The sequence below is a fragment of the Telmatherina bonti genome (assembly GCF_933228915.1).
Source record: "Telmatherina bonti genome assembly, chromosome: 18".
In the NCBI taxonomy this organism is placed as follows: Eukaryota; Metazoa; Chordata; class Actinopteri; order Atheriniformes; family Telmatherinidae; genus Telmatherina; species Telmatherina bonti.
The window spans coordinates 18867698-18885072 of record NC_136616.1 but is presented as its reverse complement, the minus strand read 5'-3'; the positions used below and the strand labels follow the sequence as shown (position 1 = coordinate 18885072).

Here is a 17375-nt window from a genome sequence, read left to right as displayed (position 1 = left end):
TGCACACAATAGTTTTTTGCAGACACTCTGGTATAGCACTGTGATAACCTGACATTTGTTAAGGGAACAAACAACTAAACAGTATTAAATATCATGCAGCATTTCCAGCTTCTTCAGTTTAGCCAGATCAGCTGCTGAAAAGTTGCTGTTGGAAGAATTATGGGGACGTTTCTGCTGTAAGCTTGAATATTTGACACTTTATTCTGAAAGGTTAAGCAATGGAAAAGGAAGTCGGCTACTTGTGAATGTTTGAAACTGACACAAGCATTGTAGCCCAAAGCGGCAATGTGGAGAAATATTTAATAAAAATAACTTGTGAATCCAATCAGTGCATGGATTAAACAGAGCGAGTCGTACCAGAAGCTCTCCATCACAAACTGCGTTTAGAGGAGGGCGGCTCACTGAATGATCTGCGCAGTACAGTGAGCGGTATTTGAGACACAACACACGTTACATGTCAACTTAAGAGCTTCAACAGTAGTTATAAAAATGAGCTTAGACTTGTCCAGAGAAGCAACTTTCAGAGGTTTAAAGTGAAACTGTCCATGTAAAAGACCCATTCTGTGTCCATTGTTGCTGTAGAACCACAATCTTATTTCTGCTACACTTCCCAAAACTATGCAGACAGTGCATGCATTAATCACTTGTTACAAAAATTAATGGCGTTAAAAGGAGTTTGAGTTAACGCATTTACTGCAAAACCTGAAATCTAAGTAAGATTAAAAATCTTAAATTGAGTACACATATGCTTATATTTTTTAAAGGTAAGATAATTCTTAGTTTTTATGCAAGAGAATTCGTCCTGTTTTAGGAGTATTTTTTACTTGTTTTGGGAAGTCTTGACAAGCCAAATTTTCTTGTTCTGTTGGCAGATAATTTATCTTATTTTAAGCAACATTTACCTAATTTTTGTATATTTTTTTCTTGTTTTTTAAGGCTGAGTTTTTGCAGTGTTAACGTGCTAACTTTGACATCTTTTGTTTTTCCATAAATCTTTTCTGAACTTAACCAGCCTGGGTAACGTTTTGTAGCACCCTTCATGTTCAGGCAAAAAAATCCCTTACTAAACTCCAAATAGGATGAATTATTATGTTTCTTTGAGCTAATGGTTTATTTGGTATTTCTTTTTAAATGAAATTATATTGCATGACAACCGTGCAGCAGATTTAAGGCAGCTTCTCTTCTTGTTTTATCCTCAACAGGCCTCCGCATTAGCTGACTGGGTAATGAAAACAGAGTTTTATATGAAAACTGCATGGCTTTGATTACCATAATAGAGAGAACAACATGAACTAAATGACCCACTACATCAGCCTCCAGCAGACACAGTTTGCTGTTTACAGAGCTCTGGCTGGTGTGTTGACTTATAACGCTGGGCTTCTGTCGGCCCGTAGAAAAATAAACACAGCAGGGTCATCACTCGGGCAACCGCTGTCAAGGATACATCACGATTCCCGCCAGCAGCCAGAAGTCATGTCGACGGTGCCAGATCTCATTCATCTTCCCCGAGGAGATGGCAGCCCGCTCCTCATTCTGCCAAAGGGTGTGCAGCTCTGCAGGATGAAACCAACACAAGGTAGAAAAAAAGCAAAAAAAGGACCAGCCTCAAAGTGCTTAGCTCGCTTAAACCTGGCTGCAGGTGTTTTCCACAGCACACCCACAGTTTTCCTGAGTTTGTGATTAAGTTAAAGATAAATTTGACTCACGGCTGGTTTTGTGAAGACGCTTTGAAAGCAAGAGTAATGATATATTTGTTCATAGAGATAGAACATTTTACGATGTTTTGACTCATTAATCTTTCTGGAAAAGATGTTAAGTTATTTTCATCCTTGGCACCTCTCCTGTAAAATCAGCCAGTGACCCTCGCAGTAAGAAAGCTTATCTTTTTAATCCACAGATGGAAACAGAGGGTCTCAGTCTTGACTTGAAGCATGTTTAAAACATCATTAAACTGTTCATTTGTCTTAAGTTTGTGTATTCAATGCTTTTTAGTTGTCCTTGAGTGACCTTTTTGGTGTCTTGTTTCAAATTTGGAGTGGAAAAGTGAAAATATTTGACTGAAAATTGTAGAAGTTGCACACCACAAGACTCCTTTATATGGTAATCACTGGAAGTACGATGATGTTTTGCTTTAAGTGATATTTCTTATGAAATTTAATTTAACCAAAGATAAATATGACTGCCTCTTTACACGAAGTTGCTTCATACTCAGTTCTCTTTTTGACTTTTTTGTGTCTATATAAGCTGAAACCGCACATCTGCACTGGTCATAAACGGTTAGGTCATTTGCTAAAAATACTAATTACATTACTTTAGCGGTGAACTGTAGGCTTTTGCAGGTGTGCTGTTTACTTTTTGTTGTTTTAGAGACCGGCCATAGAAAGAAAATGTATCTCTTGCCTTCAGTTCTACAAGTTAAATCACAAATTGTGACATTTATCGTTGCATAGCTGGTGTTTAGGTTTATGTTGCTGTTCATGTCTTTCATGGTTTGTCATCTTACAGGTGCTCCTTTTGATTATCTCCTTTGTTTCCTTACAGAGACCGTAGGAGGTTTTCTGTTATGTTTCTGTACAGGTGCAGCAGATTGCCTGGTTTTCCTTTCAGGTTTGATTTTACGATTGTTGCTGCTGTTTTCTCTCTTTTGTGTCTTTATTTGCTTTATCTACTAATCACTCTCTCATTTCCCCTTTTGTTCACTCCCCTGCTCTCTTTGTCCGCCAATCAGATCATCTCCTTTACATCCATAAAGCTCTCCCTTGGTATAAAAACAAGGAAACACGGCAGACATTTCGTCCCTGGAACAGACACATTCGTTTGGTTTGAATGTGTTCGTAGGCATCTACCATCATTTCTGGGATATTAAGCACACCTGAGTATAAGTTGCATCTTCAGCAAGCATGCAGCAGCGCTATTTCCTCCTTCAACAGACGCATAGATAACCTTCAACACAAAGGCTGCATTGTATGCATTTGTTCATGTGTTTTTCGTGATGAAGATGTGTACATGAAGTGCAAAATGACTCATAATTAGCCAGTAAAAATTCATACATCAGCCACATCAATGTTAAATCCGCATGTTTCAAATTGTAAGAAAAAAAGCAGCTGAAATTACAGTACTCCACGTCCAGTTCTGATATATAGGAGCTAACCTGTGAAGCCACCATCCGCGATGTTGAACATGAAGCGCGGCCGCTCAGTCGGAGGCTTCCCGTTACCCTTGGTTACCTCCTCCTTGGCCGGCTTTGCTTCTTTTCCAGCATCCTTTTCACCTTTGAGTTCTTCTGTTATCAAGAAAGAGAACTGAAGTTTGAATCAGTTTATTTATTAATCTGCATTTTCATTTCTTATTTCTAAAATAGCACATTATCATATATGTGAAACGCAGGAGGATACGATAAGCACCTTTCTTCACATCAGCCGCCTCCGCCTTATCCTTGTTTTCTGTTGCTTCAGTTGTTGTACGTGTTTCGTCTCGCTTTTCCTTTTCCTTCTCCTCCACAACCTTTTCTCCTTCTGCACAAACAAACACACTTAAGTCACACAGAGCTGACTTATAAGTTCATGTGCTTCTCAAGTTAGCTTTTCTTATTGTTACTCTTACCTGATTTCTCTTTTTTAACGTCCGTGTCTGGCTTAGCTGTATGTTTAGTCTCCTCCTTGCTTTCCTCTAGTCCTTTTTTCTCCTCTGTTGTAGCAGCCGGAGCATCACTTGTTTCTTTCCTCTCGTCCTCTTTCATGTCACTCTTCTCTTTGTCTTCAGCTTTTTGACCCAGAGATGCATTTTGTGACGTTTCTTTTGTCGCAGAGGAAAGCTACAGAGAATACAGCAGTGGATCATGACTTTTTTGTGTGATGCAATCTTGTTAGGTGTTCATCCCCTTTTGCAGAATGTAGAAAATCTGACTGATGGTTTTATAGTTTATTTAGTTTATTTGGATTTGCATATATGCCTTGTTTATTCTTGCCTTGAAAGGTAAAAGTTTTATGCCTGTGTTTTGGGTGAGGATATTTGAGTTTGTGCTTTGGTAACATCTTTCTGATTCACTATCCTGCAGGCAGCCACTACTTTGAACTACTTTAACATTGTGTGACAATAACCGTATGATTGCGCTCAAAGCTTGCCTTGCAATTACAATGTCACGTTTGATTTTCCAGTGAAACTGTAAAAGTAAGCAGAAGACAATGGCTGCAGGACAGGAAGAAAATTTAGCCTGAAATGCCCTGAAAGTATTTTGAAAAATAATGAAATATATCATTAAATACAAAAAATAGAGTTGTAAATATTAGTTTAAAACTTTGAAGGTGAAATAAAAACATTTTACTAATTATTTAGGTTTATGCCCCACCTCTTCAGTGTCTCCAGCCTTGCTATCAACTTCTTTTCCTTCACCCTTTTCCTTTGTCTTCTCTTTTTCCAGCGAGACCTCAGCTTCCTCCTTGTCCTCCTCCTTCTCTCCCTCTTTCCCATTCTTTTCTAGCTTTTCTGATGGAGCAGGGGTTGCTACATGTGTTCATACAAAGACAAACATATGCACATTACAGCAGATCAAGTCCACTATTTAGTAGCTTAGCCGGGGGGCCCTTTCTTTAGATTGCCCCCTGCTGGACCTGCAGCAGGTTACCTGGCTTTGAGGTGCATGGTGAGTTGTTATAGCTGGCATCCGGGGTGGGCGTGGCGGTCTTTACAGCAGGAGAGGAGGCCCTGGAGGAGGATTTGTCAACGCTGAGCTCAGGTTTGAGCTCTGGAAGGCTCCACCGCCCGTTGATGTGCTCAAACTCCTGGACCTGAACACAAAGCAGGAAACGCTCAGCAAAACAAAAAGAAAAAAGAAAAAATTTGGCACATGCTCACTTCATTTAATACCTCTTCCTTTAAACACACCACCCACATGCCCCGTTTGCCTGGCAGATTATCCTGCATTCCCCCTGGCAAAGATCATAGATCAGGACGTCTGCACGTTTAAACAAGTTGGGCCAAAACATGGGTGGAAGATGTTTGGATAAAATAAAATAAACTGGCAAACCGTAAGTAGCAGCAATCTAAACATCTTCAATGATGAATATGAGAACCACTGACATCCTGTTCAAGACCTGACAACTTCACAAAGAAGTGCAAACAAGCTGTTGACATAAAACTACCATCATATCTTTAAAATTCTCATAAATTTATTAATAATAAAATGTATGCCTTATATCATCTGATTGCTGTACGGCTGCAGTTGTCATTCAGCTTGTTTAAATTCACTTCTCCTTGTTTTTATGTGAAATTTGAACACTGTTTATTGATTATAATTATTGTGAGGGTGCTTTGGCAAAGAAAACATGGTCATTTACCATTCAAAGGGTCAATCAGATACTTAACCTCAAGTTCCCATGGATGAGTTAAGTACTGCTATAGAATGGGGACTGCTTTATGAATGTGAACAGGTGTAAAGTGGTGAATGTAACATACTGTGAAGTGCTCTGAGTGGTCAACAAGGCCAGACACATTTGAATTAAGTCATGTTTGCAGTCACTTCTTCCTTATACAAGTAAGAGTGTAATGGTTACTGCCATCTAGTGGTCAAGTTTGAGATAGCAACAGTAACAATTTATCCACTGTTTAGCAACTAATCACATCTTCACTATATCAGTTATTTAAGGAGAAAAAAAAAAACTTTAGGGAAGAGTTTTTAGTTGTTTCCAGGAAGGTTTGTTTTTGTTTTCTGCCTTCATTTGTCTAGAAATCATCTCACCTGACATGATCACATGCTGTTGTCTGGTCCTGCATTAGACAGCAATGATCATCAGTTTCTTAAATGTGGATGCCCACACATCTCACAAAATAAAATCATTCATTCCTTCATTATCCTAACCACATAGTCCGATGAAGGGTTGCAGGGAAGCTGGAGACTATCCCAGTAGTCTTTTGGCAAAAGGCAGGGTAAACCCTGGACAGCTCGCCAGTCCATCACAGGGCCACAAACTAAAATCCACACTACAAATTCTTCTACTTTCTTGTTTTCATCAGTTTCTTAAAAGTACTTATTTTTAATATAGTAGTTTTTCCATGTAAGATTTAAATGACTCAGTCTGAGATAATACAAACATAATGGTTTGTTTAGTAAAAATATATACATATATATATAAATCTTTATTATTACACACTGCAACAAGTTCTTGTATTATGTTCATTTATATGCCCATAATTGCATTTAGTAGAAATCTACTCACATCAGTTATGAAAAGAGCTGCTCTTTCACTTTCTTTAGTCAGACTAGAAACTAGGAAAACGTTATGCAGCTGAGTCATGTGGTAATGTAAATAAGGAGCTGTTTTGAGGCGCTTTATTTGGAAAAGAATTCTTAATGATTGTTACATCCACAGACAATTGACATGCCTAGAACAGTTGCAGCACAGTAAAGGTAAAAGCTCCCTAAACATGATATGATCTCTTCAACATGTTCTTTGTTTACAGTTAATCAGCTGCTTCAGTGCGAGGCTTACACCAAATGGTTTCCACAGCCCCAGACTAAAAACTGTAAGTCTTTAGTAGATTTTAGAAATCTTACTGGAGTCACAACGCGCACCCGTCATCCTGATCATTAAGTTTAAAATAGAAATCTGTACTGTTTCATATCAGTCTTTTCCTCATCTTGGGCTTGCGATAATATCAAACATGTTGCACTCGCAGTGACATAACACAATCAACAACCAATAGATGAGGTCTGTCACAAGCAGAGACAGGACACCCGACAGTGAGAACAACAACAAAAGTGGATGAACAAAAACAAGAACCAGTGGTTGTAGGTTGACCGTCCAAAAAGAGGAGCAGACTGTAGAGCTGTGGCAGATCCAACCCTCCCTGTTTGATATCAACTGTCCAACATGTCACAACCGGGGGTTAAAGTGTGCTCATCTCCACCACTTAAAATAAATTATTCAGATCAAATTTTACAGTGGTTTACATCATTTTCTCTACTGCAGTGCAACACCACATTTTAGGACTCTCCCACCCAGCTAATACCACTTTAACCATTGATCACAACAGCGTGGAAATGAAAAAATGTGGACTGGTTCAGACTGCGGTAGCGAGTCGGGGGGGGGGTTTGAGAACACCTGCACTGTCACAATGTATCTATCTATCTATCTATCTATCTGTCTATCTATCTATCTATCTATCTACCTACCTACCTATCTATCTTTGACACAATGGGGAAAAAATGCACAAAGAATCTAGTTGTAGTCTTGTAAATAGTGACCCTGCAAGATTCCCAGTCTTTGTAAAGTCTCCATCTGAGACTAAAGACTCTAGACACTCGTCTTTAGATTCAATTCAATTCAATCTAGCTTTATTTGTATAGTGCCACTTCACACTTTACATACAATTCATTTCAAGCCAATTCATACATAGCCGATCATAGAAACCAACTGATGGCATCAAATCATGACTTTGATCCAATTCTCCATCCTGAGCATGTATGAGGCAACAGTGGGAAGGAAAAAACTCCATTTTAACGGGAAGAAAACCTCCGGCAGAACCCGGCTCAGGGAGGGCAGCCATCTGCCTCGACTGGTTGGGGTGGAGAGGACAGGAAAGAAAGAAATGTGAGCAGGTGTGACCTGATAGTTTTCCAGGAGTCTATTTCAAATCTTTTCAAAGTCTTCTGGTGTAAGCGCAGCACAACTCACTTATTGCCATACTTTCTATCCCCAAGAACAGAAATTTCTCCTCTCATAATTTGCTTTATTTACTATATTTTTATTAGTCTGGGGAACCCCGACAGCATGCTTCTGACCTTTTTCTTGAGGAGTGACATGACGCCAATACGGGTTAGAACTGGCTGGCGGCACAAGCCTTCCCTCGGAACACCGTCTGCAAATGTCTCAGCCCCATCAGCGACCGGCTCACACAAGTGACGCATAAATAGAGAGACGTAAGCTCTGGTAGAGAAGTAAACAGATGTAAACAGAATCAGAAGACATCTAACACCCTCGCTACTTGTCCTTTATTTTAACTTACTTGAATTCCTTCTCAGTTTTGCCCCTGAGGTCTCTAACAAGCCACTGAGAGGAGAAAGCATCCTGAGACGGCATCCCCCATCGCATCACTGCATTCAGGAAAGCTTTGCGCTGCCGTGTGTTAAAGCCCAGAACCTGTCAGAGAAAATTGCAATATATCATAGATCCTCTGGAGGGAAACTGGCGCAGTGAGAAGTTGAAATAGCACCAATCTTTTAAAACATACCTACAGATTATTACCACTATGCCAGACTTTGTGGATATTCCTGCGAATATTTTTATATTTCTCAAACATCATATTGTATATTTAGAAGACAACTGACTGCCTGAAAATATTGGGGGGAAAAAATTGAACCACGCAGGTCATTATAATCACATCCACTGCTATTTGGATGATTTATACGCTTGGAAGGTCCAAAGCTTTTGGAGAGACAACAGCCTGGCTTTCAGCTCAAATCTAAGATAGCATTTTTTTTTTTTAAGAGACTGTTAAGTATAGTATCAGGAATGTCAATTTTGCTTTCAGTAAAAGCTGACAGGTTTCAGTGATATCACAATTAAATGAAGAAGCTTAAAATCAGACCAGGAATGTACAGACCTCGAGGTTGCCTCCTACTCTAGCGAGAAGAGGAGGAAGAGGTTTGTCCTTCTCGTTCCTCAGCTGGCGGCGGGACTGTCTTCGTCCTTAAAGCATAAAACAGCATGTAAGAATTTATAAAGGAAAAAAAACGTGTTATAATCAATATAATGAAAGAGTTCTGGAAATTGTAGAGCAAGAAGGCATCGGCAATACTGTGTGAAAAATTCTGCTATGCTTGAAGGATTTTTTTTCTTCATTACGTCTCTGTTTGGACGCAGATGGCAGTTTGCTTTCTGGCGGTCTAACTCGCGTGGTTCAGCCAGGAAACAACAACAACTCAATCAATGGATTTGAATACTTCACAAACTCTAATTCAACACAGACCTAAAAGTGCATTTGACAACTTTTTAACATTCAATAGCAGTTCAGGACACCTTGGCGTATCTTTCTTTTTCTAATTCTTACCTTCTGGCCGATCATCGAAATCTTCATCCTCTTCCTCAGAGCCCACAGAATACTCGGACTGGTTATCTGAAATGTCAGCATGCCACTCTGAAACAGCACACAGTGCTCCGTCAATAGGCCAGGCCCATTCACTTCCACTGTGCAAATAACAACTCACACACAAGACTTTGATGAGAAAATACAACTATAGTCCAACTAAGAATCAACTTTTATGTTCATGTCTCAGAATCATGTGAAAATAAAATACAGATCTTCTCTAAAGAAGTTGTAGTTGCAGCAGTTCAGAGGAGTTTAATCGGTTTACTTAATCCTCCACAGTTTCCATAACACACTTCCTACCTTGGTCTTCCTGTGCGGCATCATTGTAGTTCACAGGCTTGCGGTTCCTCTTGCCTTTACCCAGTTTGCTGGCCAGATCTTCTTGTTGCTGCTCATAGTGATGCCGCAACAGTTTCTCCCAGTAATCTGGATCAACGTTCTCCTCTTGTTTAATGATCTCCCGCTCGATCTCCTCAATCTGAAGCAACGGGTTGGAAAAGAAAAGTATGACTAATAAAAGACTTTAAACCAACACTGAGATGCAAAATTGTGATTATATTTTTTTTTAACTTTGAGATCGAGGATGTGTACGAACTCAACAAGATACTGCATCTGTGCAGAATAAGTATTCTACAAGCTGATCAAAGATGATGAAGGTGAAGAAGGCAAACATTTGTATTAATAGTTTTTCTCTCTGTGACTCACCTTGTCCTCCTCTCGGACCATGTACTGGGCCACTTTAAAGGAACTGAGGTACTCATTCATGTTCTGGACATCCGAGTCATCTGTGGCGTCTTGGCTTCGGTCAAGCAGCCTTTCAATGGCAGTGCTGTCATAATGGATGACGTTGCCCTCATCCTCAACTTTATCCCCTGAACTGTTCTTCATTCCTGCCAAATGTGGAATTAAAAGAAAAGGGGGGCACTGTTTGGCCTGTTCTACCATAACAATTTAAGTAAAAGAAAGCTAACACTGCCCTCTGGATGAGCCCGATCAAGATGAAAGCATGTTAAAGTGCCAGATTTATTCTATTCTACCTGATAAAAACATAAATTAAAACTTGTATGATTTCCATGTTGAACAGTAACCGCAGTCACCTTCTCCCTCATCCTTGAAGAGCTCCTCTGTCCCAAACTTCAGGATATCATCCAGCTCCTGCTTGGTCATGGAGCCAGCTTTGGATCCCAAACCTGGCCGCACCACCAGGTGGGTCAGCATCATCTTCCTCTTGGCTACTTGAGTGATCCGCTCCTCCACGCTGGCTCGCGTCACAAAGCGGTAGATCATCACCTTGTTGGCCTGTCCGATACGGTGCGCTCGACTGAACGCCTGCATAGAGGAGGAGACGATTTTAACTCTGATGACAATGAACTTTAGAAACCAGTTATTTAACCCTGCTAGCAAAGCCAGTTTAGGAGCACCTGTATGTCGTTGTGAGGGTTCCAGTCCGAGTCGAAGATGATGACGGTATCCGCTGTGGCCAAATTGATGCCTAAACCTCCTGCTCTAGTGGACAGCAAGAAGCAAAACTGGCAAGCACCAGGAGCTGGAGACAGAAAGAGAAAGTTGGAGGAAAGAAAACAAATCTTGTTTGGATACAATAGATGCATAGTTTTTAAGTCTCTCGTAAACCTCAGCATGACTTTGACATGGACTGATTTTCCTAAAGCATCTTCACAACAAGCAAAGAGACTAAAATGAGAAATATTTACAACTTCTTTTATCACAGAATTAGTTTATTAACATCAGAGTTTGAGTGACAGGGTAGCCTATTAAGACAAGTAATTCCTTTTTCTGAGGATCATTATTTTATCTATGTAACATCTTGCATTCCTCAGAGAAAGACAAGAAATAATAAGTAAAAAAAAAGAGGCCATGTAAACTGTCCTCCAATTAGGAAACAGACATCGGACAGGTGAAACCAGAAAGCCAGTTACTATTACTGGTATTCTGTATTATGACGTTGTGCCACCTTCTTAAAACTTTATCATACAGTCTCTGAAAAAAAATTACATCATATTCATGGCAAAACATGTCTCCAATATCACCGTTGAAACGGTCGATGGCCTCTTGTCTCAGTGCTCCTGTGATGCCTCCATCAATTCTCTCATACTTGTAGCCCTCGTAGTCCAGAAAATCCTCCAGTAAGTCCAGCATTTTAGTCATCTTCAAACAGAGGAGACAGACAGAGAGAGAGAGAGAGAGACCGATCCTGTTACACTTGATCGCACATACATCTGTACAACTGCAAACACAGCCAGCTGCTGAGCAACCTGGAGGTGTCATGAAACCATGTCCATCGTGTGCGCATGCATTTGTTTCCATCTGCTTATCCATGTTGCATGTGTGTGGCTATATCAGTGCGTACCTGTGAGAAAACCAGTACTCTGTGGCCCTGCTCTTTTAATTTTCTCAGCATCTTCTGCAATAGCATCAGTTTCCCAGAAGCCTTAGTAAGTGAAGACCCCTCATATGCACCGCTGGGTGTTTTCTGGGCTTCCTACAAAGACACACAAGCACAATAATGCTACAAGGTAAACTCTTGTGGACTAATATGTTTTAGATAAGAAAGACCCTTAGCCTTTGGTTAAAATGTCACATTTATCTATTGAAAACAAACTGACAATAAGATATAAATGATCACATTAAAAACACATAATAACTAAACGGACATCCACACTGACTGAGTAAAAAAAAAAGAAGTACAAAATTACAATATAAAGGCCAAAAAATACTACAAAGGGATGTAAAATAATAGCAAAGAATAACATGGCTACAGAGAGATGATGAATTATAACAAATATACAATAAAAGGCCTCATAGGATGATTATCAAAACACTTAAAATAAGTAAAAAGGAGAATTTTAGAAAGAACAATAGACATTAATGCCCATTAAGGCAACACAAAACGATGCCACCAAGACGTGGCATGACTGAATAACATGCTTGTCAATTTGTAACAAATTATGTCATCCTATTGCAACTCCTCTCTACTTGCACTCAGCTACTTTATAGTACTACTTGCTTACATTTTCAATATTTTTTATTTTACTTTATTTCAGCTTGTATAATTTTATCTATACTCATTTTTTGCTGATAATGCTCCTGGAAAAAAAAAACTTGTGCATAAGGTAGTACTTGAGGAACACTACCTTATGATACCACTAGGTGTCAGTGTCTAGTAATTCAAAATTAAAGTAATGTCTCAACAAAGAAGGAACAAACTTAAAAACTTAAATTACTTTTGTATAAAGTAATTAAATGGGGTGAATAACTTTTATTCAGCATTTTAAAAAAGTATTTGCTCAACATGAAGTGTGTGTGTCTGTGTATGGATCAGCACATCTCACCATGGAGGCAACAGGGAAGAGGTAGGGGTGATTGCAGCACTTCTTTAGGTCCATCATGATGTTGAGCAGAGAGACCTGGTTTCCTCCACCTTTCGAGTTCAGAGCTTCAAAGTTCTTGGTCAGAATAAGCTTGTAGTACTTCCTGTATTCAAGAGAAAATACTGGCTTTCAGTGATCAACACAAGCATACGAAGGTCGTTATAAATAATCTCAGGAGTTACTGTGCTTTAAGGGACATGAATAACCCCACATTGATATCACATAAACTAGCAATGCAGCAACTGGCTGACTGGTTGGAACAAAGAAAAGCAGCACAACGATCCAAAAATATCAACTGATATGTTGGGTCTGCTTTTGTCAGTATCATACTTCTGCATGGGGCTCAGCTCCACTCTGACAATCAGTTCGGTCTTGGCTGGCATGTTCTTGAAGACATCTGCCTTCAGCCTCCGCAGCATATGAGGCCCAAGCAGGTCGTGAAGCTTCTTGATCTGATCCTCCTTTGAGATGTCAGCGAACTCTTCCAGGAAGCCTTCCAGGTTACTGCACAGACAAACACACGTGGAAAAAACTGGTACAAGCTGGCTCTGTGAGAAGAAACGAGCAAAGTTTCTCTCTCATCAAAATTGTGTCATTTCAATCTTGGTTAGATTTAGTGTCCTCTTGAAACATTTGTTTTAATTATTCAGAGCGGTAGATTGTGTTCGTGTGTGAGGAGTTGTACTTGAAGCGGTTGGGAGTGAGGAAGTTGAGCAGGTGAAACAGCTCCTCGAGATTGTTCTGTAGTGGAGTTCCTGTAAGTAGCAGCTTGTAGTCGATCTTGTAGTCATTTAGGCGTCTGAAAAACTATTAAAACAGACACAAAAGATGATCAGCAACACCAGTCTCACTTTTTAAAAAGGATACTTGGCCTCCAGTAGTCTTTATGTGACAGCAGTTTAACACGTAACGGGTCAGACAGAGGGGAATGACATGCAGCAAGGTGCTCAGGTCAGTATTTAAACGCAAGCCAGCTGCATTGACGAGTTGCAACTCCTCAAAAGCTCCTGTGAAATACTTGTTCCACCTCTCATTTCTTAATATTTTGCTTTCAAGGACAGAGATGCATCATTTTTTTCTTTTATGAAAAAATGCCAAAGATAACCTGGCTTGTCAGCTGCTTTATTAAAAAAAAAAAAAAAAAGAAAAAAAAAAAGCTAAAAGCTGAAAACCTGGCATATCTCAGCATAATGCCCGATGTGTTTAAATACTTTCATTCAGGACAAGTGGAGACCTTGTCATTAAGTTACACTCCAATATCAAAGCTGAAATGGTAAATGGCCTCTTGTCTCCGTGCTCTTACGATCGCTCTATCAATTCTTAAGGAGCCCATTTTTAAAGAAGTGAAACAATGAAAAACTATTCAGTGCCATATTAGACTAAATCTGGATTAGAAACTAGCGATAAGACTTCCCTTCAAATCCCATCATGTCATGTGGAATTTTTAGTTTTTAGTTTAGCAATTAAAGGATAATTAAGAGTAAATATGTCCCCAATGCTTACAGAGTATTACAACAAAAGGATAACACGAATACACTAGACATCAAAAGAAAATGGGAAGCTGGAAATGAACACAGTAATTGGAGACGAGGACTGGGAAGAGACATTGAGGGGAGGACATAAAACAACAAACAGTCCAACTTTAAGACCGTTTAACTGGAAAACCAAGGTCAGATTTTTTTATAACTTCAAAATTTGGTCGAGCTTCAGATAAGTGTTGGAGGGGCTGTGGTTACGTGGGAAACCACATTCATATATTTTGGAATTGTCCAAAATTAACGCATTTTTGGAAAGATATACAAAGCGAAATAAAAAAAAGATTTAGATGTAGAAGTACCACTAAAGCCCAGTTTTATAGTATTGGGAATTTTCCCTAATACTTTGTGATTAAATGAACTCAAATGTAAACCACTCTTCCTAAGAATATTCCTTCTAAGTGCTAAAAAATTATTACAATCTCCTAGCTCCATCTGCAGCCTCCCAGTGCTACGCAGTGGAAGAACAAATTAAAAGAAGTGTATTATATGGAACAAATAAGCGGGACTAAAAATAAAAATGGAATTATTTGTGGATGAATGCTCTGCAATACAAAGGTAGATTTTAAATTAAACATTTCTATTAATATATTTAGGATGGGCTTCTTCCCTCGTGGCATTTTTGTTAAAACGCTTGCTAAGCCTAAAATGAATCAAAGAGACGGAGCTTCACATGCGTTCTTTACTGCTGAACAACTTGTCAGTTTTTCTCCAAAAAACACTCCCAACTTTTGCGCCCTGGCTTGAACATTACACCTCAATACGACGCTGGTTGTACATATCGGTTATAGATTGCATTCAATTTCTTTCGTGTGTGCATGCACATGTATATGTGCGTTTAAGTATGTATGTTTAGTCCAGTTCTAAATTTGTTGCGCTTGTAACTGTACAATGAAATGGCGTTGAAGTTAAATGACAACTAAGCAAAAAGATAGCAAAAAAAAAATTACTGATGTTTTATGATGTCATGATGTCAGCCTCCTCAGGGTCGTGACCTCAACGTTATTAAAGCAGAGTGGGATAATCATAGCAGAGGAAATACCTGTTTTCCTGGCAAAATACAAAAAAATCAGAAGTAGCTTAAGACTTTTGCACAATGCTGTACTATTGTGCACTTTGATGATACAAGTGTCAGACTGACAGGTGAATATGTTCATATATTATTCCAGAACTGACTGCAAAAGTCCCACTGATGCTCAGATATGGATGACCAGAGTGTTGCCATTACACCATGTGTCCACCAAAGAGAGTAGATGTACATTAACGGTGCCATAGAGACTAGTCAGAGTACCTTAGACTGGTTGTTCTTTAAACGGTGAGCCTCATCCACCACCAGACAGGCCCAGTCAATTGACTTGAGCGCCGTTTGGTCGATTGTCACCAACTCATAGGAGGTCAGCAGCACATGGAATTTAATCGGAGCCTCTCTCTGTAGGAAACAAACAAGGGAGGGTGAGATCATGTAGATCTATATGATGGTTCAGTGTCTATAACTATATGTAGATCTTTCACTGCCTCTTCACCCTCAGCTTGAAGGCCTTCTTTCCTCCTTTGACGGCAGTGTCATCGAAAGAGAACTCGTTCTCTCTGATGATTGCTCGACTGTCTTTGTCTCCTGTGTACGTCACCACATAGAAGTCAGGTGCCCACATCTCAAACTCTCTCTCCCAGTTTATGATGGTGGAAAGGGGAGCGCTGACAAGGAATGGACCTTTTGTGTGACCCTGGGGGGAACAGGAATGAAAATGTTGTCACAAGATGACGCTTCAAGCTCCATTAATGCCACAAAAAAAAAAAAAAAAAGCCCAGTACTTCTTTGAAAAGGGAATAAAGGAAGACAATGGTCTGAATGGTTTTGCCCAGGCCCATCTCATCTGCCAGGATGGTGTCGGTGCCCTGAGACCAGGAAAAGCGGAGCCAGTTGAGGCCCTCCAGCTGGTACAGATGCAGCGTTCCACCCGTCGATGTGACAAAGTCTGGCTGCTCCTCGTATTTTATTGTTGGCTGGAGCAACAAGATGAGGGAATATTTTTTTAGTTATTCTTTGAGGTTTTAGTATCATTACAGCATTACAGAAACCAGGGTTGTGGATAACTCACATCTGTGGCTGGTAACGCCTCCGAATCTTCTTCTTCCTCATCATCCTCATCATTCTTGCTTCTCATCTTCCGAGGTTTGTCTGGGTCCTCTTTCATTATGGCATCCCTATTTAACAACAAGTTACCAGGAGGAATTCAGTGATGCTACATCTGGCAGAGGAGAGATCTGATTAAAATACTTTTCATAGATATGATTACATATCAACACGCAGGGAGTCTCAGTAGATAAAGAGTGTTTTTGTTTCCATAGTTTAATGTAAATTAGTTTAATTTCTCACATGGTCATACAAAAGGTAATAACAAGACTTTACAGTACAAAAACAAAACAAACAGGAAAGGAACAGGAAAAAGAAAATTTCTTGTAATATCTGCCCCCCCCCCCTTTTTTTTTTAAAAGAAAGATAATGCACCAATAAATGGTTACTGATTTTCTTAGCGATACTCAATGAAAAAAAGGGAAAAAAAAGTAATTTCCATATGTCTCAAGTTGTTCACTTTATAAATGGATAATGTCCTACATTTTAACTGTGATCATTTCCACAAATTAAATAAAATTTCCCATACATATAGTTATGTACAATCACATTTACATGTACATAGATGTATATACATACATACATGTACCTGTATAAATATGCATGTGTGGTTGTGCTGTTGGGTCTAAATCCAGTGGTTAAATAAACATTGGTGAGATGTATTCCTGCAGACTTACCTGTGCCTCCAGTAGCTGGCTTTGTAGATCGCAAAGTCAGGAACGTCCATGTCGTCTCTCTCCCAAGTACACTGGTCATAGGTCAGGTCTCTCCACTTGACCAGGTAGTGGTACATCCCCTTCTTATCCACACTTGTGGGGGTGTGGCACATGCAGGATAGTAAGCAGCGCTACAGAAACTTGTGTTGCTCATGTTCAGTTGTGTTGCTATACTTACCTGTGGTTGATGATGCGGTGAATCATCATCCACTCAGGTTTAATGCCGTATTTGTAGTATTTTTCCTCAAGGACAGCATACTGAGGATCTTTGGCCCTCCTCTTCTCACTTTTTCCCACTCCGTTCTCATCTTCTGTGCCCGAGCCATAATCCAGGCTGGGAGGCTCGTCCATGTCTGTCTTTCTCTGGTAGTTTCTGTACATCACCGAGTGGAAGATCTCCAGCTGAAGGTTAAAAGAAAACATTTGTAGCGAGGTGTGTTTGCCCACATCTTTAAAGATGTAATGACTGAAATTTGGTATAACTTTATTAACAGATAATTATATGTAATAAATG

At 39.6% G+C, this 17375-nt stretch overlaps 1 protein-coding gene across 4 annotated transcripts in view; it reads right to left on the bottom strand.

The window, feature by feature from the left end:
- chd3 (chromodomain helicase DNA binding protein 3) overlaps positions 1–17375 on the bottom strand; it is a 48641-nt gene that overhangs the window by 17786 nt on the left and 13480 nt on the right. For 3 of the 4 annotated variants that reach the window (XM_079257585.1, XM_079257583.1, XM_079257586.1), the window contains exons 11-35: positions 17040–17263; positions 16823–16954; positions 16111–16216; positions 15824–16015; positions 15535–15735; positions 15303–15440; positions 13162–13283; positions 12807–12980; positions 12438–12579; positions 11456–11587; positions 11136–11253; positions 10509–10633; positions 10185–10416; positions 9793–9977; positions 9388–9565; positions 9049–9135; positions 8602–8687; positions 8005–8138; positions 7781–7925; positions 4625–4787; positions 4349–4503; positions 3604–3814; positions 3405–3515; positions 3152–3283; positions 1445–1553 (exon numbers count right to left, since the gene is read on the bottom strand). In XM_079257585.1, the coding sequence (XP_079113711.1) occupies positions 1445–1553; positions 3152–3283; positions 3405–3515; positions 3604–3814; positions 4349–4503; positions 4625–4787; positions 7781–7925; positions 8005–8138; positions 8602–8687; positions 9049–9135; positions 9388–9565; positions 9793–9977; positions 10185–10416; positions 10509–10633; positions 11136–11253; positions 11456–11587; positions 12438–12579; positions 12807–12980; positions 13162–13283; positions 15303–15440; positions 15535–15735; positions 15824–16015; positions 16111–16216; positions 16823–16954; positions 17040–17263 (3734 nt within the window). The remainder of the gene's footprint in view (positions 1–1444; positions 1554–3151; positions 3284–3404; positions 3516–3603; positions 3815–4348; positions 4504–4624; positions 4788–7780; positions 7926–8004; positions 8139–8601; positions 8688–9048; positions 9136–9387; positions 9566–9792; positions 9978–10184; positions 10417–10508; positions 10634–11135; positions 11254–11455; positions 11588–12437; positions 12580–12806; positions 12981–13161; positions 13284–15302; positions 15441–15534; positions 15736–15823; positions 16016–16110; positions 16217–16822; positions 16955–17039; positions 17264–17375) is intronic. The other variant, XM_079257584.1, reaches the window with a different exon arrangement.